The following is a 25,295-nucleotide window of genomic DNA, read 5'->3' as shown; positions in this document are numbered from 1 at the left end:
CAGTAAAAGATATATGTTTACCTCTGGTGTCTCCAAATTTGTGTTAAGTTTGGATAACAAATCCTTGGCAACTTCATCTTTCAACAAACTAGCAAGTTTTGGAGTCAGTAATGCTGTGAGAACATCAGCCGCAGCAGCATTGTAAGGAGTCAAACTCTCATCTCCACACAGTCCACTAAGCCTTGATAGGGCTTGTGATGCTTGTAAGGCATGCTCATTCTTGGCAATTTGAATGCTAACTCCAACCCCATGAGACTCGACAGAATTAGATTCCTCTGCAGTTGAGTCATACTGTAGTAATAACGGGAGAATATACCTGATCAAACAGACACACAAATCGAAAGAATCACAGCCATTAGTTATACTTGTCACGAGCAATAGTCCAAATGAGTGTAACAATTAACGAAGATACAAAGTTCAGGTGAATATTGAATCCCCATGCCTTCATAATGATTATACATGGAATTTTACATGCATGGACAATAGAGCCACCAAGATTCTGTCTTGTGATTGAACAAGAACATATAAACAGTGACAAACAGAACAAGAATATAGCTCACCATAAAGCACCGGCCTTTAGCAGACCATGCTGAAGTTCAGGGAAGACAGAAACCTTGGCAATAGACTGGAGAGCAGCATCAACGGCTGCAGGCACAAGTTCTAACTCCGTACAGTGCACAATGTCTTCAATCAGACTGGGTAACTCTAGAAATCTAGCCCTTGCACTCTCAAACTGACTTATTACAGAAAGTGTACGCATTACATTTGTGACAATGATTGCAGCTGGTTCGTGTTGTGAAGTTGTTGGCTGAACCACACACATGCAGCGGGAAAGAAGAGTCGATAGAAGCTGCACACCACCATCTCTCACTAATTCTTCACCATTCAATGAAGAGGCAGCACAGCTACACAGCAGATAAGAGGAAATAAATAGATAACATTGAAGGAATGGAAATAAATAAAACTAGAATTGCACAGTTTTAGCAAGAGAAATAAGTACGTTAAAGAAACAAGCTCAGATGCTGCAACAAGAAGAGGGGATCTATCATTAGATAGAAAGTTGTTGTCATCCGTGTCCACGGTGACTGCATCAAGTAACATTGGATAGCCAGCATATTTGAATGGCTGTAACACGTGTCCATAACGTCGATATAAGATGCACTGCGCTTTCAGTAAAAGCAGCAACCTCCACGGCTGAGGACCTTGCAATCCTTGCATTGTTGCCTATAAGCAGAAGAACGGATAATAGCATGATAAATATAAAATCTAGTGCCAAAAAAATAAAATATATGTATATATAACACAATCATATTTATGGACCTCAAACACTGAAAGGAAAAGGTTGACCAATGTTCATACTATTATTAAAGACTTCCTTGACAAGCAAACACCGAAGAGGAAAAGGTTGACCAATGTTAACTCTACTAATAACAATACAGCAACATAATGAAGGTGAAAGCAATTGCTACATATAACATTCATCAAACAACTTGAACATGGAATTATCTGCTGGTATCCAAGAAGTCTGCACCTTTTCAACATATAAGGTGACCATCCAATGGTCTAAAAGAGAGGTACAATAACAGACAACGATGGTAAACATATAATTTAAGAAAAGCTCAAATCCCAGATAATGATCAGAATTTTGTGGACGTACCTGTAGGCATTCATAAGCTTTTTGAACAGCCAGGAACTTTTCCCTTCCTTCTGGATTCTTGTCAGGATGGTACCTCATCGCAAGCTTCCTATACTGGCGCTTTAGTTTCTCTTCATCAAGGTTTTGAATCTGTTTGGATATATTAGATATTTCCTCATTCAACTCAACTGAAGCAGGGTCATCACTTGAAACATCATTCAGGGATATTTCAAGAATTTTGCAAGCTTCTCCTTCAGAAAGATCCATGGGTTTCCTAGTCAACTCTTCACGCCACATCACAAGTAATGATTGTAAAAACTCGACATGTTCAACAATCGGCCAATTTGGAAACCGAATCTCATCACATAAATTTCTGAGATAATAACGGTGACACCACATCTCATCTCTAAGTTCTGGATACGTAACAGGTGGCATGGGAGCATAATCATAGAGAGAATGGCAGTGCTGTGACAATTTCTGAGGATAGTCACCAAGATGCTGCAAAACCTGAGGAAATAGAAACGAGAAATTAAAACTCAATAACTGAAATTGACACTCTTCAAGAGAAAATGAGCTAAAGCCCACGGTAGCGAATATGTAAATACCTGACATATAAGATTTTCTGCTCGCATTTTATGTGTCCATATAATCTCGGGAGTATCAGAATCCGAAACCATGCCAGCTGCAAACGCAGCTGGTCCACTGCGCTCTAATACATATAATAAGGACTCAGGGAGAAGACCACCCAATACGCTTCGTTTAGCCAGGGGCAGAGAGGACGACACAGTAGCTTCTTCCCCACCATGAAAAGCTTGATGCACATGAGTGACCGAAAAGAGTTGTGCTATTGAGTAAAGATTGGATCCAGGGTACGCAAGGGCAAAATAAAAGGCCCCTGTACTGTACAGGCGGATCATCGCCTTGGAGTTTCTGGTAACAACGTCTTTCAAAAGAGCAGCGGCAGCCTCCACAATAACTGGTTCGCCAGAAAGCAGAGCCTTAACCAAATTTTAGAGAGACATGAGATTAACATTGTCAGTTTTCTGATGAAAGAAAATTGAATGAGCAGGACTCAAATACTGACACATTATTTTGCAACTCATCTCTCAGATAATACAGAAAACTTAGGGCATAGATAGCAGACATGCCTAATGCCATTAAACTTAGGGCAATAACACCTATCAAACACATCATCGATGCAGCTAGAAGAAGACTATGGAGAGAAAGAATGACATTACCTGAGCAATGTGAGGAAGACAACGTGTACTAGACAAGATACGTTTTACTCTTGGTGTTGGAGTTACAATCTCTCCTGCGTCATCTAAATCTGAATGTGCCGAAACCATGCTATGTAATATGGACAATGCAGCATCCCCTACCTGCGTAGTGTTTTAGCAATTAGATTGAGTAGTGCATACACAAGTAAGAATGAAAAAGAGGAAAAAGGCAATGGACATGAAAAGCATGTCTTTTGGATGTTAAGCATGATAATATGAAATGTCTTAGACAGACGCACGCATATAATAACCATAAAGCTTAACCTGTGTAGGTGTGAGGACTGGAACTCGAACAGCTACTGCCCATCTAAGTTCACGGATATCACGCAATTTCTTCCAGTCAGACATTCCTAAAGCCCTACACTTTGTTGTCCAGTCAATATCCTTTTTGGACCATAAACTTCTAATGACGTCCTTCTCTACAGGTCCCACTTCTGCACCACCTTTGTCAATGTACATCCATTCCTTGGGTGGTTCCATAAATGCAGTGGCAGCAATTAAATTGGACTGTAATGGAATAGGAGTCCTCTCCGAGTTTTCATGAACAACAGTCAGCAGATCTACAGCTAGGACACAACCACCGACCACAACACAACCTTCGACATTTAACAAGACCTTAACTAGAGCCTGCATGTACGAGAAAAAAAAAAGTAAGCAACCAAACATGAAGAGAATATCTCCAGAATGATTTTGTAAGTGACGACGTAATGCATACACCAAAACTTAATGAGAATAAGCGAGGAACAAGAGTAACAAGAATAAAAAGAGTAAGAAAGCAATATTTTGAATAGTTAATGATACCTTCAGGAGAAGAAGTAGGCGATGCCTCAAAGCTCTATCATTTGTCCTATCTATCAGTACTGTAATATGTGCAGTGCCTTCAAAAGGACCTATTGTATTGTAGTGTTGCTCATAGACAATCGCCATCGCTCTTGCACAAAGCTCCCTAACAGAGGCTCCTCCCCCTCCACCAAAACCATCAAGCATACTCATATCACACCAGTCGCCTGATGAACCCAATTCATCTGGAACAGCACCATCAATAGTAAGCCCCATATCAGCATCACATTGGAAACGATGATAGAGTGCCCTGAAAAAAGCAACTGGATCACGGAGAGGGAAATCCTGTGCCTTGCCAGCGTTCCCACTTTCAAGCAATAAGCGTAGGTAATATTGACCCACACAAACTTCTTTTGACAAGCTACGATAACTAACAGAGAATTCAGAATAGTTCCACGATATACGTGGGACAGTCTCCTGGCCAGTTGTGGCCTCGACATCCACACATCCGGGGGAAATATCTTCTGTGCGCTCTTTCTCAACATCTAGATTGTGAACCTCAGCCTTCAAAGCTTCCCTTAATTCTTGCCTTGTACGCTCATTCCAGATGAGATCTGCACGGTTATGATCAAGGCCAAAGGCTCGCCAAAACTCACGCCAATTTAGAAGTAGCTTTCCGGAACCTACAGCTGTACTTTCTACAATAACTTGGGCAGGTGCTGGAAGCACTGAATTCTGGATCCCATACACGTTTGGGTCAGAACCAACGACATCAGAAGCATTAGTCTCAGGTTGCTCGTGTCCATTTGCATTTGTGGTGATTGAAGCAAATGCTGGATAGCCATTTTGTGAAACCCCAGCAGTAGTACTGTCACCACCTGGAAAAGCAGAAGCCTGTTGATTCAAAGCTTCAGAAGAATAATCTGCGGCAGGCCTTTGAAAGTTATCGGGTACACTAGAAGCATTTGCAGTCATCTGTTTTGCTGCATCGCTGGTCTCAACATTATTACCAGGGGGAAGAGGAAAATCTTGAGCACCCATTCCCTTAGCTATGCGACCTCTTCTCTGCTGAAGTAATCTTTTCTGCCGTCTCCTTGTTGACGAACCTTCTTGATCTGTATCATCGAGAACATCATCGGGACGTGTATGCAAATATGCAACAAGCCCAGGTGGCAGAACTCGAGATAGTAGATCTAAAGCTGGTTGGTAAGAATCTGCCCAGAGTGCCACAAGCTGCCTACTTACCTCGCGGCGCTCACTGGCAGGAAGGGAAAATGCATTCAATAAATGTCTCAACAAAGCACCATCACGCAAAGCAGCATCACGCATTGACTCTGCAGCAATTGCATCCTCTTCAGCTATTGTACGCATTATAACAGCAATGATTTCCCTAACACTTTCAGCAGGATGTGCAAAGAGTGAAAATAAACGACGTCGTAGGGCAGCAATTTGTCGTAACAATTCTACAAAAACAGTGTACTGGGTGGTCTCTCCATGTGGATCACAAACCATAGCCTCAAAGACTTCAACAATTGCCATGGAAAACAGAGGTGAGACTGACATGGGCTTCAATCGATTGACAAGGATCGTAACATAACCCTGTTGAGCAAACAAAACAGACTTGGTATGCATGATAGTTGCATGTTTTTCTCCTCTGGAATCCGGTACAGTATTTAGATCTGCTGACCAACCACCTATGAGGGACGCAATAAGCCCTGCAGCTTCATTAGCCACGCCTTCAGAACCATTCCTAAGTAAACCCATTATCCTGTAAACAGCAGCAGGGAAAGACATTATATGGGACGATGCACTCCTGGAGGACAATAACCTACGCAAACATGCAACAAAGCCAATGACAGTTGCAGCTGCTTTGGGTGACGGTGGTGGCAAAGGAGGGGCGTCTACAGGGAGATTTGGAGTTGATGGTAGCATTGTAATCAATGCCATCAAAGTCACCTCAGGAACTTCAATATTACTGGGCACACCTGTATACGGGATACAAGCATTGAACTCCCTTATTCTGCGCCATAATCTAGCCTTATAACCAGGAACAGAACCACCTTCGGCAACTGCATCTTTTGCAGCAGCAGCTAAATGTTTCAGATGTAGGGAGCAAGTTTCCATATCAGCAACAAGATGTTGTGGTCCAAAGATCAAACTAACCCTTCCACAAGGTGGATCAATGCGATGACCAGGCATAGTAAGCCTTGGTGATACTGGTATCGGGCAATGTCCCTACATCACATGTTCCCCATATATTAGCATACCATCTCAAATAGATTTTGCGGTGCAATTAAAGCAAAGTATTAATATATGACAATGTTTAGGACAAACATATCACGTTCTAAAAATCACGATTATACGTACTTCAGTTTGCAAAGTATCGAGAATCGCCGCAAGTAGGTTGTCTCGGGATATGCTCGCATAGACCTAAATAAAATACGTGTCACAGAGGTTAGCTAATTATCATGATTAAATATATAACATAGAAGCAGAGAAAAACTCACATGAACTGGACACCCATCACTGAATTCGATAGCAAACATTTGAGGCTCCTCAGCGAACCGAACAAGTGAACTTACCGAAGATAGAGGACGAACGATGACAACCTGCACACATCTAAGCAGTATTCTCAGTATTTGACAGAACAAAACCAAAGTAGAAAGTAAAAGCTACGTCGTACACATTTTCAGTCTTACTTTATCATCCCAAATAGTGTAAATTATTTGACTTATGTTCATCATGGGAAACTTTTTACATTAAAATTCTAAAAAAGAAAAAGAAACAAAAACAATAGAACAAAGAATACGTATTGCCAACTTACTTCATAGTTATCTATTCGTCTCTCAACAAGGGAGGCCTTAGTAAGAATTAGCTGAAGAGCCACAGCATCCCCATGCTTACCAAGTCCTCCTTTAGGGCCAATTTCCAAGCTTAGTCCAGGCATGTTTAGAGTTCCATGAGCAGCAGATCTTAATCTAGTAACAGACCACCACCCATTAGGAGTTTCTTCAGCTCCAACTGCTTCTTTAGCTGCATAGTCAATAATGGGCATAAAAAAAAAAAGATAAAGAAATGACAACAAAGTGAACTACAAGACACCTAATTAAGAGGAGTTGTAAGTACCCCTTCGTGTCATATACTCCGAAGCTGTCAGCAACTGTGAATCATCGACTGACAAGAATACCCCAACCATGGACTTTGCAGTCTTAGCCTGCAAATGATATTTGCAATCATCAAGCTTACTTCAGAAAGTCTCAGCAAAATTAAAAATAAGTTAGCAACAACTTCTCAACTAATGTCCAAGCATCTCATTAATACCAAACTTGCGACAATGGAGGAATTTGTTGTCCCGGGGGCAGCTCTAAAAGCTTTTGACTTTCTCCCGTACATGGGACACAGAATAAACCCAGCAGAGTCCGTAGATTTTGTCCGGTATGCATCAGAGAGAAGAATGATTGCTGGGGAACCCATGTCTCTGAAATCCAAAATCCAACGTGAATCACCAGATTTTGAGTCGACGAGCTCCAGACCGACAAAGGTGACCTTCAATTTCTGAAAGGAAAAGAAAAACTCACTTCATAAGAAAACCTAATTTAAACAATTAGTACAAGCACCTCACTTAATTTCTACTAACTTTCAAATGAATCTTGGTTCTTGCATTTACAAAAATTAAAAAAAAAAAAAAAATCAATCCCATAGAAAATAAGAATAAGGCTAGTCATGTGAAATATAGTTAATTACTGGAGATGACAACTCCCCCTGCCCAGTTCATAATTACAAAATTTTGGAGCACATTATACATTTTAAGATACGAACTGCATCAGCTTAACGCCTAATACCAGACTATGGGTAAATCTATCTAACGATCAGAAACTTCAAAAATTGTTAAACAGATAAAAGGCCTAGCCTGACTTGACCTCAACACCAAATTAACTTCACCAACTATACCAATTTGACAACCATCGCGACAAAACACAGCTCAAAATCATAGGAAAACAAGCATAAACCTAAGAGAAGGAACCACAGTAAGAAGAAAAAAAAACTTACATAAGGAACCCATTCAGCGTTGCGTCTCCTAAGGTGTAGCACCTGAAACTCAGCCACAGGTCTAATTTGATGCCATCTAAGCCGATACAGCTCGGTTAAAATACTTGCCCTGCACCTAGAAGAGAACTTCATAGCCTTGAATTTGCCTTTCCCATCCGTCCTAACATTGATAGTAAACTCACCACCAACACTCTCCGTATTCTCATCCCTCCCAATCAAAGGTGAAGCACCATCAAAATTACTTCCAGTATCATAAGAATTAGTAACAGCAAGAGTATTAGGATCAAGCGTGACGATTCCACCGTTGGAAATACAAAGGATCCTCTTGTAACGACCCCTCCAGGAATGCTTAACAACAAGATACCTAGCAAGATACTCGGGCTCTTCGACAACAGCAGCTGTAGACGCGACGGTGCCTCTAGAGACGGAGTCCATAGTGCGATCAGATCCGACGGTGGTCACTGAATCGATGAACTGTAAGGTGTGGTGTCGAGGAGCATTACCACGTAGAAAATCCCAGAAACCTACCCTGGTATGATCGGGGACGCCAGGATAATGGCGGGGATGAGACTGATTCGCCCCCAGTTCTTTAACTGGTTATAGAAAAAAGCCACAGGGGCTAGGAGAGAGATCCCTTGCAACAAATCGGATCCAGAATTTCGGAAAGCTTAAACCCTAATTTCTCATATGAAAGAAACCTCGGGAAGAAGATGACTGCGATCGGATGCAAAATTCGGTGAAGGATCGATCAGAGAGAGAAATGAAGCAAAAACAAAAAAAATCGATCTGAGAAGAAAAAGAGTCGCGAAATTGTGAGATGGTTTTTACAGTCTGACGACGACTTTGTTTGTACGAGAGAGGGGTTAAAGAAGAAAAAGCCGTAAGAAGGCCATTTCTTTGGTTTGATTCGGTGTCGCTCCTCCGGTGCAATCATCCATTTGTTTTTTCTTTTTCCGCGGATTAAACGTGTGTCAAAATGAACTCGTGTATTTTTTTTTTTTTTTCTTATAACAACAATAAAATATAGCATAGCATGACATATTAAAATAATGTAAAATTTAAGAAATTTTATAAAAAAATCAGAAAACAAATATCAAAGCTATATTTTTGATAAAATTATCACTATTTTAAATTTTTTTTAATTATTGAATTATTTTACAATATCCGATAAATAATCCAGATTTTAGCAGATTTCCGGCTACTAAAATTCAAATTTAGGATACAAGACACATTGCATAAACTATAACAAAGCATCAATTTTTATGTTGGAAAAATGAAAGATATTTACTTGAAACCTTTTACTTTTAGTCTAGGTGATGTATACCATTATAACCTTGTAATTTATCACATAAAAGACCCAACCAAAACTAAAAATTGTTTTGGAGGTTTTTGCAAGTATATTTACTGTAACAGAAACCTTTAGATGTATTCTGAAAATTTAAAACAAACAAAAGTGTTACACATTAACATAAACAGTAAATGTACAAAAGCTTTATGTATATAATCAGAGCCATGCCTACATGATGGAAAAAGAATATATCTATATACTTAAGCTTCTTTTTTTGAATGAATGTAAAACTCATTCAACCAAAAAACTCTTTGTTATAAAATATGCATTTTTAGATCAAGCTTTCATTTTAAATTTTTTTATTTATGAAATTTTAGACAAGAATTGTACAATGTTTAAATCTCTCAAAACAAAATTGTTCATGCATGTATGTAACAATTCAATTACAAAATGAGAAAACGTATGTGAAGTATTCAAACAATCAACGTCAAAATATATTTTTCAAGATTTCCACAATTAAAAAAAAACAAAGATAAAATTTAGATGAGAAAAACAAATTAGTAGTAAATTTTAAAAAAAAACGGTAAGTCATAAGCCCGCGCATAGCGTTGGTATTCATCTAGTCTTATCTTAAAACCACGAGAATTACTCTCATTCCATTGGAAAAGCCAAACAACTATTTTAAAACAAAATCAAGAAAATAATATTTATTAAAATAATAATTTGAATTCAAAAACTCAATAATCCCCCCTCCTACAAAAGATTAGACCACTAATTCTATAACGTTAAGAAACTGTTGTAACTGAATGGTAGGGTTTTAAGGGACATGTGTCGATCACACAATCTATAAACAACACCGATCTATCCACGACGCCGTCAAATATCCCATTTTCCAATTTTCCTTTTTAAAACTGCCATTTTTAATTTTGTGTCATATATGAAAAAGATAAAAATACTCTTAGATGAAAAAGAAAGAACATGGGCAAAGCTTTGTGCGGTTCCCAAAGGAGCATTAGTTTCTCTTTCATTAAATCATTGATTTTTTACATTTACAATTAAAGTTTTGATTGGTTTTGCGAATAAATCATGATTGAAATTAACTGCTTATAAACATGTTCATCATTATGCAGGCAAATAAATGTGGTGGACAAGAACCTTGACCGTTGTATCTGGTCCACCGGAATTGCAGACTTGCAGTGTGGACATTTTTTCTTCTTAGCAGTGGACACGCATCGTCAGACCAAACCTTGGCAAACGTCCACTCAAGAGATGAAAGACATAATAGTGGTGGACAAAAAAAGATCTTGTCTGTTGGATGTGGTCCACCGGATCTGCAGAAATGTAGTGTGGACAAATTTTTAGTTAATTAGAAATGGACAATAAACACATGACCAAACAAATACGGTCCACTCAAGAGAAAGAAGGACATGGTTGTGGTGGACAAACCTGATTGGCTGGATCTGGTCCATCGGATCATGCAGTATGGACAAGTTTGAAAGTGGTGGACAAAAACCTGGTCGACTGGATGTGGTCCACCAGACAATGGATCTGCAGACCTGCAGTGTGGGCAAGTTTTATTCTGAGCAATAGACACAATACGCATGACCAAACAAATATAGTCCATTCAAGAGAACGAATGACATAATAGGGATGGACAAAAACCTGGCCGGTTGGATCTAGTCCACCGGATCTGTAGACTTGCGGTTTTACCTGCCTACGGTCAGGTATAAGAATTTTAGAACTAGATCTAGCAGTTTTGCCTGCCACGATGGGGGTAGGCGGATCAGATGGAAGTCTCGGTTGAAGAATTGTGTCTGGATTGGATGAAGAATTTCTCCATTATATGCGTCCAACAGACTTATAAATGGATTTTTGCTGAAAGAGATTCAGTTTGTGCTGCAATGCGAACGGCAGACAAAGAGAGACTGAGATGGAAGAAGATGAAAAGTCTGGAGAGAATGAAGATGGAAGAAACGTAAAAGTAGAGGGTTAAAATGAGGAGAGAGAGATTTGTGTCTTTGGAAAAAAATTTAAAGACGACTAATTGCTTTACTCATTTATGTCGATTCCCAAAAAAATACAGAAAAATAATTAATTTTGTGTTTTAGAAAAAAAAAAATATATAATGGTCTTTCAGTTATAATGTTGTGGCAAGTGGGAAAAGAAAATAGAGAAAATTGACCAAAATGTTTGGTACTATGGCAGTGTTGATAAAATTCTCTTATTAATACTCAATAAAATAGCAATATTTACTAAAAAAAATATTATCCAATATAAGGAATGAATATAAGTTAATTAATCCTTCTTTTTTAATTTGTATTTTTATGCAGGCGCTAGTTGTTTTTCCAAACTTAAACATCGATTCACCGACAGTAAAATTTGGAAAAAGTGTGCCCAAAAAAACAGATTTGTGTCCATTAATTGAGAAACAAAATAAATTTGACCACAAGTTCTCATGCACGCCCTTGTTTCTATGTCTCTTAAACAAAAACTCTTTCAACACGAATTAGTAAACATTACAACAATCACATCGTTTTGAGATGCAAACCGCCTTTCCTATGTCATTCACTCACTCCTTGAAGTCATCCTTGTCATCTGCCGGAATTGGTTGGTTTCTCCAGAACACGGCCAGGCCACTCCCGCCAAGCTGCAGAATGCCATTGAACATAATTACACTTTGTAAATTCTACAAGTCAACTTTTGTGAAATGGCTATGAAAACTTACCGCCATACAGACAACACTGACTGCAGAAGGAACAGCAACTAGAGGGTTTGTGAAATGCTTTTGTGCAAGCAAGAACCCGAGCGCTGAACTCTGCAGTTTGCAAAAATGAAATATTCTTAAAAGGAATCCCTAACAAAGCTTAGGTAGCAAACGGCAATTTATATGGTAGAGGAAAAAGTAACATACTTGCATTCCACATTCTATAGAAATGGTGCGCGAAGTGGACTCGCCGAAAGAAAACTTAGAAATCCAGTAGCCAATAGCAAAGGCTGCAGCATGAAGGACTGCCACCGGGAGTATAAGTTGAGCTCCTTGGGTTTTCAAAACCTCTGAAACTTGTCCAATCTTTTCAAAAGAGACAAAGGTAATAGTCAGTCTCAAAACTCAACTGAAGACATCTCTCTGGATTATGGTTAGATACTTATATGAACTACTTACAGGGCTGGCGCAGAGAAGGGTGGTCAGAATGACTCCAATTAGAGGCGTCACTGTTATGATCTTTGATGTAAATTTAGGAAAGAACTCGTTGGCCAGAACTATTGCACAATGCAGAAAAAGACATTAGTCCCTAAGGATATACAGGCCAAATTCATTATCTGGAAAAACTGGCACCATACTTACCTCCAACTATAGTAGGCACCAACACTACTTGAAAAGTACTAATAGCAAGTCCCTGATATAGAAACATGAATCCGTAAGCTTTCGTTTTAGCATCTCTTTACTGTTTCGCTTCTTTTTATTCTAAATCATTTAACAACTTTTACTGAACCATGTTGATTCATATTTTGGCTTAATGAAATGTTATCTTATTAGCTACAGTTACTTTGCATGGATTAATTCAAAATATTTATAAAGAAAACTCACAGCAGCATCAACGGGAACAAGCTGGCCAGCAAGAAGCTTAGTGAGAAGAGGAGTCATTATAATAGCCCCGATGGTTGAACACCTAATAAATTAGCGCGAACATTATGTTAAAAATTTGAGGCCTTCCACCACATTTAAAAACGGGAAAATAAAAAGGAAAAGAAGTGAAGAAATAGAAGTATACGTAGTCATCAGTACAGAGAGCGCCACATTCCCCTTGGAAATGTAGGTAGCAACATTTGACGCTTGTCCTCCAGGGCAGCATGAGACTAGGATAAGACCAGTCGCAAGAGGTGCTGAAAGCTTAAGAGTCTAAAATAAAAACGCAGAAAAAGTTTGTATTAGTCGCCTCCTCAACAATCATCATCCAAATACCCATAGAACAAGTTCATAGCAATCCTATCNAAAACTCACAGCAGCATCAACGGGAACAAGCTGGCCAGCAAGAAGCTTAGTGAGAAGAGGAGTCATTATAATAGCCCCGATGGTTGAACACCTAATAAATTAGAGGGAACATTATGTTAAAAATTTGAGGCCTTCCACCACATTTAAAAACGGGAAAATAAAAAGGAAAAGAAGTGAAGAAAGAGAAGTATACGTAGTCATCAGTACAGAGAGCGCCACATTCCCCTTGGAAATGTAGGTAGCAACATTTGACGCTTGTCCTCCAGGGCAGCATGAGACTAGGATAAGACCAGTCGCAAGAGGTGCTGAAAGCTTAAGAGTCTAAAATAAAAACACAGAAAAAGTTTGTATTAGTCGCCTCCTCAACAATCATCATCCAAATACCCATAGAACAAGTTCATAGCAATCCTATCTACAGCAGGAATCCCTCAAAAAGTGAGTGAGTATGCCAGAAAATGTTGCTGTAAAAAGAAATGTTGATTCAACCTAAGAAGAAAGTGATATTTGAATACGTAACAACAGTCAACTCTAGGTTTAATCAAGTACCAACTACTAATATATCAATAACTTGGTTAGAGCGTATACACACTACAGAAGTAAAAACGAATAGAACCAATATCAAAAGAACAGAGTCATCCATAATATTGAGTAAGTAATTATTTCAGAGAAGCAAATAGAACTTAATGGGATAGACATTAGTGGAAACATACCATTGCAATGAGAAAACCTAGAACTGGCTTGATCAAGTATTGAGCAAGAAAACCAACACCCACCTGCAGAATAAGGACTCTCAACGTTAAATAGACAATGTATCTAACAGAGTGAATAAATACACCAGTGTTCATTGTCTCTCACCGTCCATGGATTACGTAAACATCTTCTGAAATCTTCAAACGTAAGAGTTAATCCCATGGAGAGCATAAGAAATCCAAGACCTAGAGTAAAGAGATCTGTTTCCAACCATGTAACCTACAACAAAACTCACTCTATTAGCCCCAAAAGAACAAAGATCTCTATAGATAAAAACAACAACAAAGAAGCATAAAAAAAAAAGACATACTAAAGACGGTTTGAAGATGCCAACAAGTGTTCCCAAAATAACCTGCACAACGAAACCACATTGCACCATGTCAGTTATCAAATGCATACAAAAGTTTCAAACTTCATCAAAGAAAAGGTATAAAAGAAGTACCCAAAGTGGAAAAAGGGTTGTCAAAAGCTCAATAGTCTTCTCATACTGACTAAGTTCCTTAGGAGCACTCTCAGGTACATCACCTGCAGCAGCCTTACACACAACACTACTACTCCTGTAAATTAACAAACTTTAATGACCACCCAGAAATAACGAGATCATTTCAATTCAATCCACATCTAACTTCTCTGCAAAGTTTTAAATCAATTCCACAAAATAACCTGGAGGTTGTTGTTGCTTCAAGAGCAGAGACAGGACGTAACGGTTTACTATTCTGAATCCTCAAACTAATCCCAGAGCTACGAACAGAAACCAACTTGGGAGAATCTGAACAAAAATAATAAATCAGCAAAAAGAGACACAAGAAATCTGAATCAAGAGAAGTTATGATGATAATATAGAAGAGATTAGTAGATTACCCAAAAGAGTATGAGCTCTGCTCCTCGTAGCAGGAACCCAACAAGTGTTGATTCTGCATTGACTTAATTTGCCGTCTGTTGGCAAAATCCTAGAAATGGAGGCCATTTTTTGTGATCGAGAGAGGGTTTTAGGATGTTGGGGTGAGTCAGAAAAGATGAAATAGAGACATCTCCAAATAAGGAGGAGGAAATAAGGGTTTTGTGGGAGTGATGTGGGAGACGAGAGCCACACATTCTCCTGCCCCCTTTCTTCTTCAAATCAATCCTATCTGAAAAATATCTCAACATTTTTGGGTCGATTCTTACAAATTTCAACTCTTTCCATTTGGTTTTTTTTTTTTCTTTTTTTGTCGTCACTTCCATGATATGTTTTAAAATCTATAATTAAAAATCATTTAATATATAGTTTTCATTACATAACTCTTAATAGGTTATAATTATAACAATAGATTTTTCATTTTTCACTAGGCATGGAATTAAAAAACCGGACAGGTTTTTTCAAATTAAACAAAACCAAGATTTGAGGGAATTGGTTAACCGGTTGATTAATAAGAGTGAACCGACCGGCAATTATTTTAGTGGTTTTGGTTATTAGTCTTTTTGGTTGCCATTTATATGTTTCAACATTTTTACATTTAAACTTTTATATTTTTGGTTTTGTTACGACTTACTATACGTAAGATAAGATTAAAAAATTACAAAACTCAAAAATCAGAGGTGATGATTAGAATCATCGAGAGAGCTATAATCTAGTTTCGGTTTGTTTACACTAAAATCGTCAAGTTAAAAATATAACAAAATTAATCATATCCTACATGGCCCTCCCATAAAAACATTTTCTCATTGATTTTCTTGTTTATCTAATATTTGTTTTGGTTTGTTACTTAATGATAAATTACTCATTATATAGAATTCAGAGGAGGGAAATGCTCAAAAGTCTCCAAAATTGATTTGGAAATCTGCTATCTCCCTCTCTATTCTTCATACCCTTTTTTCTTTTAATGAAATGTGTACAGACTATTTTATCCTTTCTTCCTTTCTCCTGTTTTTTTTTTGTTTTTTTTAATTTTATTTTCCAAAAAAATATCAGTCACAATCTCTTTTCTTTTCTCAGCCACCACCGCTGTTTCTCCGCCGAAGCTCTCCACCGCCACTGTTTCTTCAGCGGAGCTCTCCATCTCCACCGTCTTTTTCCTTTTTTGGATTCAAATTCTCCTTCAAAATATAGGTGTGTTCTTCAACATAAGAATAAATTCTTGATTAAATAGGGTTAGGTTTTGAATTTTGGAAATTTAGATTGGATTTTGTTTGAGATGCTTACCAAATTGGGTGTTTTACCATGGGTTATGGGTCGATTGAGCTATTTAGTTGATAAGAAATGAATTTTACTATTGAATCTCAGTGAATTGTAGACATTAGAATCTCAAACCATTCAATTCGATTTTCAATTATCACGACTGGGTAAAACTGGTAATACTAAGGGTCTGACTTGTTCAAACGCTGCGGTTGCGGTTGCGGGAGATTGCAAAAGCGGGCGATTGCGGTTTCAAGCGTTATTAAGCGTTTTGAATGACTGGTTTAGCAGTTTATAATTGGTGCGTTTGCGGGAGGTTTACGACTGGTTGACCAGCGGGTGCAATAGCGGTTGAAACATAATAAATGTGATATATAATATATAAATGTTTAAAAACACCAAAATTTTTATTAAACTTGATTTATAATTAAAATTTATTAAAAAAATACTAAAATAATTATTCAAAAAAAAAAATTTCATATTGAAATACTTATTCCTTTATGCATTTGGCTTTTCACCAAAAATTTAATCAAGTAATTTGATAAATGACAAAACATATGCTTTAGATCGTAGATCTTTTCTCTTTTCTCTTAGATCGTGGGTCAGTAGTTGCATCGGTAGGAATGGTCAAGTGAGAGTTGAGAAGAGTCACTGGTGATTTGTTCTAATATTTTTCACAAATAATCTTATTTTCTTAAATTTCTGATGAAATATTATATTTATTTAGATTTTTTTAACTTATATGCGATGTGTCATTAAATTTACATCAAGTTTTCCGGATTATTGTTAATTGGAATATTATTTTCTTCTAATTATTTATTTTATAATCTCTGCAATAGTATTCGTACTTCATTTTCTCCCATCCTTAATGAGTAAAATGGTTAGATAGAAGATATATAAAAAAAAATCATTATCAATGATTTCTTTAAAGTTTATTACAAAAAAAGTCCAAACGCAATTGTCTGCAACCGTAAATGCTTGCGGGAAGCAGCTTTTGGAATTCAGTGGTTTGAAGCGGTTGGAAGTGATTAGGAGTGATTGGGAGCGGTTTGTGTGATTGGTTCCAATCGCTAGCAACCGCTACCACCCGCAAATGCAGCATTTGCGGGAGGTAGCGGGAGAACCAGTCAACACCCAAGTGTATTATAACTAGTAAAACTGGTAATACTGATTCATGTAGTACAACTAATAAATATAGTAGTATTACTAATTGAGTTTTTTTTTTAGAATTGTTTTGGCAGGATACAATGAGAGAGAACCTCAACATGCATTTTAAGTGTGAATGTTGCATGTATAGTATAATGTTCAAGATATATGTGGCTGATAAAACTTTGTTGATATTATATACAAGGATATACAAGAAGCTTGAATTTTAAAATCTTGTAATGTTTAATTTTTCTTTCACTTGATGTATATAATTATTATGTCATAACAGAGTAAAACATGCGTAAGTAATATAAAAATGGTATAACTAGTAAAACTAGTATTAAAAGTTGAACATAAAGAAAATAATTTTTAAAGAAAATATAAGAATGTGTGTACTAGTCATATATATAAAAGTAGAGTTTCAATCTCTCCTTATTGGTCCACTTGGCAATGCAATTTTAACAAAAAAAAAATTTATGTTAAAACACAAATTTAAAAAAATTAATTTTCACATTTAACTTACATAATATAAAACTGAAATCTTTATACCTTCTCCCTATAAATTATGCATTAACTTTATTTCTCCACTAAGTTGTATTAATCAATTGTATTAAAACAAAACAATAAATTAAGAATTGTAACTCTCATTTTTCTAAATGTAATTTTTCATTATTTCTCTTCCTATAAATACTCATTATCTTATTCTCTTAGTCTATCACTCTTTCATTCTCTCATCTTCTTCCACTACTCTCAAATCTCTTTTTTGTTTTGTTTTGTTTTGTTTTGTATTTTTTTTTTTATTGTTGTTGTATGGGTTATAAAAAATCAAATCAAATATCATTGTAAAAGCTTAGTTTTAGAGTTTGTATGATATGTATATCTTATATATTTATTTTAATCTTTTAAAATGTTTATCTCCATTTTCTATTTTATATTAACATCTTATAAGTCATTATTTTCATACTTCCTTACAATATTCACCACACAATAAGATCATAAAGTTGAAATGATCCATATGTAATTATCTATTATGTCTCTGGTTATCTCACATATTCATGTATCATTTTTAATAATTTATAAAGATCAATATAATATTTAAAGATCAATATAATTATCCATTTATCCATTTATAAAGACTATTTTGTTTTGTGATCCAATTGTTAAATCTGCAGAGATCAATATAATATATATATATATATATATATTTATTTTTTTTATGATTTGAGGTTTTTGAAAACAAAAAGAACATAATTAAACAATTGGTTTTTTGTGTCTTTAATCAAAATAAAAAATGATCCAAAAAACAAAACATATTCAACTGGAACTTAAATATAAAAATAAAATATAATTTTAAAAATATCATTTCACTAAATTCTCTAAAGATGAAACCATTAGTATGAAATCTAGCACTATAAATTAAATTGATGAGTGAAAACCAAAAAAATATAAGTTATCCTTGGGATTTTAAAAATTATTGAGATTGAAGAATTCATATAATTTTATAAGAAAACTAATTTAGTTTGTCACTTAAAAAGTAATATTTTTTATTTTGAAATATTATGTGTAAGTGTTGAGTTTATATCAACAAACAACCAAATCATGTGAATTTTGATTCAGCCACTTGGTATTCCTTTTATTTTAGGTTATAAAAAATTAAAATATTTATTTATAATTAAAGACATGTAACTCCATTTAACTCAAATGTAACTCCTATCCAATAATTGTACATTAATTCATTCCTCCTACTAACTTATTATCTTTCAAGAGAAATTTATTTTGGTTAAATTTTAATATTTTTTATTTATTTTGGTTGGCTAAACTTATATTCATATTTTGGTTGGCTAAATTAATATATTTCTCATGTAAAATTATTGTTTATAATATATTTCTCATTTCAAAGTTTAAAGCAATATATCATATATATAAATATAAGGTTTTGGTCTCTCCTTATTGGTTGATTTTCATTTAATGTTTTCTAATTTTTTTTATTTTTTTATTTGCTTTCTAATTGCTTTAAACAATATTTAAGATCCAATAAACACAATACATTTAACTCACACATTAAAATAAAATTATAACTGAAAATAAAATAAATTATGCATTAATCATATTCTACCACTCAATTTTATTCAAACACAATAAATTACTATTGTAACTCCATAGTTCTAAATGTAACTTCCATCATTTCTTATCATATAAATAAGCATTCTCTCAATCTATCATTCTCTCATATTGACATTCTTTTACTATCTCATTTTCACATTCTTTCATTCTCTTCTACAATACCTCAAATCATTTTTCGTTTTTTTTTTATTTTTGATTTCTTATTTTTGTTGTATGGGTTGTAAAAAAAAAATGAAATATCATTGTAAATTGTTAATGCTAAATTTTAATTTTAGAGACTACATGATATATATTTTACATTGTTCTTATTTTAAAAGATTTATCTCCTTTATCTAATTTGGATTATTATCTTATAAGTAATCATTCTCTCTTCCTCTCCCACCAATATCAAATGTTGTTATATCTCATATGTGTTGTAAGAGTTTGATTCTATATTTTAATTTAGAAAGTATTATATATATATATATATTACATTGTTCTATTTTTTAAAGATTCATCTCCATTATCTAATTTGGATTACCATCTTATAGTAAACATTCTCTCCTCCTCTCCTACCAATATCAAATGTTGTTATATCTCATATGTGTTGTAACTTGTAAGAGTTTGATTCTATATTTTAATGTAGAAAATATTATATATATTTAACATTGTTTTCAATTTTTATTTTATTTATATAAAAAATATTTCTTTTATATTTCTTGCCTTTCTAATCTATTCATATTTATTTTTTAAATTTGCATAGTTAAATTTAAATTCACATATGTTGGTTTTAACAAAACAATCAACTTTATTTGAGAATTAGATGTTCCTATTCATTTTTAAACGATCAATGTGTAACATATAAGCATTTTGTCTTGCAATCACAAGTTCCATTTCCATTGCTTAACTCCATGGTTAAACTATAATATATGTTGTCCTATTTGTAGGAATAACAACATACTTATTTAATTTATTTAAAAGAGCAGATGATTAAACGAAATAAACATTTCTCCAAATTTTATAATTCAATCAGTGAGTGTACTTATTACTTTGAAAAACTTTTACATTGAAGTTCATAAAATCATATAAGAAAACTAAAATACTATATCACTTCAAATTTGGAAGGAAACACTTGGTATTCCTTTTAAAAAAAGTCAAGACACATATAAAAATTTATTAATATTTAACTCACTTTAAAGACATTAAAGGTCATTTAACTCAAAAATAACTTCTATCCAATAATTTCATACATTCCTCCCACAAATAAAAAAATATATATATATATATATATGTTCAAGATTGTATTTAAATATTACATAATTTTTTAGTTAGCTAAATTTATAGTCACATATATACAATATATATACATAAGAATTTATATTACTTATTAACACCATAATTCGACCCATTATTTGCTTAACTCAATATTGGTTTCAAAGCCAACTAAAGAAAAACAGAAACGATCTTATTGATATTAGACCAAAACATGGGCATACAAACATAATCACTTACACGGAAGATATTTTAAAAAAATAACTTATTATTGCAACATCAACGTATGAAGGGTTTACATAAGCAGTTAATTAGAAAATCTATAATACAATAAATGTATTGGAAACAATATCAGTCAATGATAAGATTGGATCCTCAAAAGCAAGAAACAACATCTTCATAATTCATAAAAAGTAAACGCCACAATTATACACATCTGAACGAAATGGTATAAACATATAGTGTATAAATAAAAGTGACGGCAAAGCCCGTATATGCCTAATTAAAACGAAATAATACAAAAGAGAAAACGAAAAAGACCAAAAAAAAACAAGAAAGTGCCAACTAAACCACAATTCACGCGTTGCGTGGGGAAGCACCTAGTAAATGTCAAAAGTAATGTTTAAATGTTTACTAAGAATGAAATTTTAAAAAATATATGAATTTTGGGTTGTTATGAAAGAACCTAAACAAGTGTTTCCTTATACTTTTAAGGTCACTTTGTAAATAATAATCAAGTTAGGATGACAAAGTTATAGAATTGTAGGTTTAAAACATATGAATGCATAACAAACTCATAATTATATGTTAATAGACTTTAACCAACAGTAAAACTAAAAAATATAATTTTAAGAGTGGTAAAACTAATTAAATGGAAAAACCTCAAAAATAGAACTATTTGCAATTGCAGTACAACTATTATACTTTGTATAACTATGTGTGAACACTAAGTGTGAACACACATATTGTACACGTGGCAGTGCAGCTCATATATTTTTTTGATTTTATTTTTATTTTTGTAAGCTCCATGTGTGGTTTTTTTTTTGTTTCTGCAACAAATGGTTAATTACAAATAAATTCTGACTACTTCTATCTAGTTTTATTAGTATTACAAAAATATATTAGTTATACCTATATATACCAGTATTACTAAAACCCAGAAATTCAATTTGAATGAGATCTAAAACAAATGAGTTTTATCTAGTTCTAGCTACTTGAGATTTTGATTCTACAAAATTTGATTTTTTTTTTCCCAAACGAAGTTGAATATTTAGATTAATACTATAAACTAGATATTCACCCGCGGTACACCGCAGAGCTATAGTTTTATTTAGGAATGCATAATATAATTTATTTTTTATATTTTTTATATATGTAACTAATATGTTTTATATTTTTTAAATGTACTATAGTTTTACATAAATATATTATGTATTGTATAATTTTCATTGTGTATATTTATTGCTTTATTATATAGTTAAAATATTCTTATTGTTCATATAATTTACTTTAGTCAACAAATATACTGTTTTTATGATTTTGTATATTTATTTACAATATATGGATAATAATATTTGAAATTATATATATATTATACTATAATTTGACTTTTTAATTTAGGTTGTTACATCTGTATATCATTTTAACACCTTTGTATTTATAGGATCCAAATATTTTCATAATTTGAGTTGAGATCAAATTAGTTATTTGGTCAAATGTGCTAATTTTATTTTTCAGATATGATGTCTTATCACGATTTATTCTGCTGATTGAGTATTAGCAAAATTACATAATGAACCATCCTTTCCATATACTTTCTGGTTAATCTATTATGTAAAATTCGATTTGGACAGATCATTTATTAATGTTTTAAATGGCATGGAGTACGATTGTGTTGATACCAGCAGGTTTGTTATCTGAAAACATGTAAAGTTTCTATTTTACTAATAATATGGGTTATATTTAATCGAATTTTAAGTAAGTGATGTTTTTAATATTAATCTAACCAATACTTATGTGTTTTATGTCAGAGAGTTTTCCCCAATGGTGAAATCATCATCAAGTGGAAACATGCAGTAACCAAGAAATAAACACAGGTCAGTTCTCTATGTATTTTTAGCATATTATATAGCTACGATGTAATGCTTATATTTTACTATGGAAATGGTTCATTATATAGTTAGGATGCAATCGAAAAAGTTATTATGAATCAGAAATGGAAATTTTTTATTGAAACAATTGAATCATTTAAAGAAAGAGCACTTATTTGCGGCAAACCATGTCACCAAACTAAGAAATACCAAACTTGGAAAGTTTTAACATGGAAAGGAATAAAAATAAAAAGCAAAGACTATAATATAAATAAAATGGGCCTTAGTTGGAGAGAGTTATATCGTCGACCCAAAGTATGAATTTCAAATAATTAATATCAGTAGCATGATTGTAAATAAGTTTGAACTTCAGGATTTATTTTATATATGTCTTTAAAAATGTATATATAGATAAATAAAAAAAACTTGTAAAACTAGTATACTATTTTACTACCCAGAAATTCTAATATGAGCATAAACCCAGAATTTTACGGACTTGTTTCCCTAGTTTTTCGTGCAGTTAGAAACGATGAGATGAGCCCTTCGTTTGCAAAATCACTCAGAGTGAGATTCTAGATGTATTTGCCACCGATCTCTCTTCATCGTGACGTTTGCAATTTCCATCTTTTAACGCAGTCCGTAATGTTCTGAGTCCGTGGAAGCAAATCACGAAGCTCTAACCCAAACGAATGACCTGATTCTCGAGTTTGGCTTGTAATTCTTCCCGAGTTGGTTCCTGAGTTCGTACTTCACTAATCTCTATCTCCTTCTCTTTCTTCTTCTTGAAGTGGTTTTAGAAACCGCTTGTTCATTGTTGTTGTTTCTTTTTCCCGAATTGGTTCCGGAGATCGCTCGCCCTCTCTTCCTTCTTCCTCCTTATTTGGTTCCGGATATCACTCGCTCTCTTCTCCTTCTACCTCTTCATTTGTTTGGGCTTGCGAATCTTCTACCTTTGAACTTCGAGCAATCTTCGTCCTCTTTTTTCCCACCTTGTTTTAGCCATTTTCGAGTAGTTAGACAGTAGTTATCGTTGAAATCTTGCAATAAACATAAAACAAAGTGTTACCAAGTTTTACTAATATTTCAAAATCACATTAGTTTTACCTAGTTATACTAGTATTACTACCCAGAAATTTAGAGAAGAACATAAACCCAGAATTCACAAATTATAATTCCAAAGCTTGTTTTTTGGACTCATCTTCCTTATCAATTGAACAGAATAACATAATATCTAGTTTCTCAAGTTTCAAAAATTCGATTTTGAGATAGTAGTTTGAGAAATAATGGATGAGATGATAAAACAACAATGAGAAAAAAAATTAATTATTTTATTTTAGATCCTTTTTTTTTTTTTTGAAGTTATAATTATTCTATGTTTGTGGGTTAGATCCAATAAATATCGGGTGGGTTGATGTGTCTGTATTTTATAGGATTTTAACCATAGTTTTCATATTTCTTTTGAGTCTTTTGTTAGGGCATGTGCATCGGTGAAGGACAATTTTTGGTCCTTCAAATATTTTATTCTTATTTTGAGAGTTTCTTAAGTTTGGTATGAGCATTGGTGTCCTTCACATTTGGTCTCCTGGAAAAAATAATAGTATTTTTAATTTTAAAAATTAATTATTTAAATAAATAAGTAAAAACATATTAAAGTTTTAATTGAAATAAAACATATAATATTGATATTAAAAACATAAAAAAATTACAAAGCTACCATATATACAGTCAAATGAATCCTTACTTCACTCGTCACTCGTATCCAAAAGACCAAAACAATCATTCTGTTTCTACACCAAAGAGAGTACTAAACATATTTTGTCAACAAGAGATCTCGAGTTTAACCAACCGACAAACAGTGGTGAAAAAAAAAGGTGTGAGGACCAATCCTGAGAAGTTGAGAGGGTTCTGCAGCTCCACTAAATCCTGCTTCACTCCTAGCCAAGCCAATCATTCTACACCAAATCTCTATGCTTCCAAGAAAAAGAAGACTTGGTTTCCTCCATAGAAACGCCAACTTCCCATAGTATTCACCCACTGCAACAAAGCCTTGAGGTTTGTCAAGATCCAAATCATAAACCACTCTCCTGACCTCCACCACATTCCAAAAGGCAACTCAGATGACTCACAAAAACCATCTCTAGTATCGTAACATGTCAGGCCTTGGATGAAGCTTACAGCACAAACCTTTCTGTCTAGTGGAGCACCTATCCCATGAGTAACAACATACTCTGTCATTAACTCTGTTTCAGATGTCGTCCTTGCCAAACCAAAATCCATAATCTTAAGATCACAGTTCGAATTCAGAAGCAATTTGGCATCCACACTAAGAACTCATTGTCATCTATGTTTTTGTAATGCAAAATGCAGTATAACGAGTAGGACCAGCCCATCACAATTAGCTAAAATGGCAACACAACCAGAACATATATCTCACCATTACACTCTCTTCAAGCTGAACATATCGCATCCCCTTACACTCTCTTCAAGCTGAACATATATCTCACCATTAGCAAAACGTTTAATCTAGATTTTCTCAAGATCCAGACCCAATTTACAAAATCACACAAATCAGTTTCTTCGTAATCGTTTAGCAACCAATTGAACAAATCTCTAGTCAAAATCTACTTATCAATTTCTTCCCAATCGTTCCAAACTACAAGTACAAACTAAGAAAGAACCTGAGCTAAGGCAGGATTAGCAGTGCCGGAAAAGATACGGAGGCGAGTGGTGTTCTTGTGAATCGAATCTTCCAAA

At 34.3% G+C, this 25,295-nt stretch overlaps 2 protein-coding genes across 6 annotated transcripts in view; both read right to left on the bottom strand.

Annotated features, from left to right (window-relative positions):
- The window catches only part of LOC104787049 (dnaJ homolog subfamily C GRV2-like), a 14,120-nt gene extending 5,464 nt beyond the window's left edge, over nt 1–8,656 (bottom strand). The window contains exons 1-14 of one of the 4 annotated variants that reach the window (XM_010512547.2): nt 7,744–8,656; nt 7,015–7,248; nt 6,820–6,907; nt 6,518–6,726; nt 6,201–6,302; nt 6,061–6,123; nt 3,715–5,928; nt 3,178–3,540; nt 2,875–3,015; nt 2,242–2,634; nt 1,658–2,143; nt 1,001–1,224; nt 561–905; nt 22–316 (exon numbers count right to left, since the gene is read on the bottom strand). In XM_010512547.2, coding sequence (XP_010510849.1) covers nt 22–316; nt 561–905; nt 1,001–1,224; nt 1,658–2,143; nt 2,242–2,634; nt 2,875–3,015; nt 3,178–3,540; nt 3,715–5,928; nt 6,061–6,123; nt 6,201–6,302; nt 6,518–6,726; nt 6,820–6,907; nt 7,015–7,248; nt 7,744–8,178 — 5,592 coding nt within the window. In that variant the 5' untranslated portion in view covers nt 8,179–8,656. Of the gene's footprint in view, nt 1–21; nt 317–560; nt 906–1,000; nt 1,225–1,657; nt 2,144–2,241; nt 2,635–2,874; nt 3,016–3,177; nt 3,541–3,714; nt 5,929–6,060; nt 6,124–6,200; nt 6,313–6,517; nt 6,727–6,819; nt 6,908–6,989; nt 7,249–7,743 lie in introns of those variants that run through there. The other 3 variants (XM_010512544.2, XM_019245951.1, XM_019245952.1) reach the window with 3 other exon arrangements.
- Nucleotides 11,421–14,889, bottom strand: LOC104787048 (sodium/pyruvate cotransporter BASS2, chloroplastic). 2 transcript variants are annotated; one of them, XM_010512542.2, is made up of 13 exons: nt 14,637–14,889; nt 14,439–14,544; nt 14,218–14,332; nt 14,086–14,127; nt 13,881–13,994; nt 13,736–13,798; nt 12,805–12,932; nt 12,621–12,702; nt 12,378–12,429; nt 12,195–12,292; nt 11,943–12,101; nt 11,757–11,846; nt 11,421–11,678 (listed from the first exon to the last, which is right to left on the bottom strand). In XM_010512542.2, exons 1-13 carry the CDS (start codon nt 14,740–14,742, stop codon nt 11,601–11,603), a joined length of 1,233 nt encoding a protein of 410 aa, XP_010510844.1. In that variant the 5' UTR covers nt 14,743–14,889; the 3' UTR covers nt 11,421–11,600. The 2 variants fall into 2 exon arrangements, with proteins under 2 accessions (XP_010510844.1, XP_010510842.1); XM_010512540.2 differs by lacking the exons at nt 12,621–12,702; nt 12,805–12,932 and adding exons at nt 13,035–13,116; nt 13,219–13,346 and having other exon boundaries at nt 14,637–14,888.

The sequence above is a fragment of the Camelina sativa genome, chromosome 5 (genome assembly GCF_000633955.1).
Source record: "Camelina sativa cultivar DH55 chromosome 5, Cs, whole genome shotgun sequence".
In the NCBI taxonomy this organism is placed as follows: domain Eukaryota; kingdom Viridiplantae; phylum Streptophyta; class Magnoliopsida; order Brassicales; family Brassicaceae; genus Camelina; species Camelina sativa.
This window is presented reverse-complemented; position numbering and strand designations above follow the sequence as displayed.

What these genes read in the sequence shown, in the direction of transcription:
- LOC104787048 (XM_010512542.2), bottom strand. Translation starts at nt 14,742, where the DNA reads ATGGCCTCCATTTCTAGGATTTTGCCAACAGACGGCAAATTAAGTCAA. An exon ending in GTTTACGTAATCCATGGACG is followed by an intron (nt 13,799 to 13,880) that starts GTGAGAGACAAT and finishes CTTATTCTGCAG; the next exon opens with GTGGGTGTTGGTTTTCTTGC. An exon ending in CCCTTCTCTGCGCCAGCCCT is followed by an intron (nt 12,102 to 12,194) that starts GTAAGTAGTTCA and finishes TCTTTTGAAAAG; the next exon opens with ATTGGACAAGTTTCAGAGGT.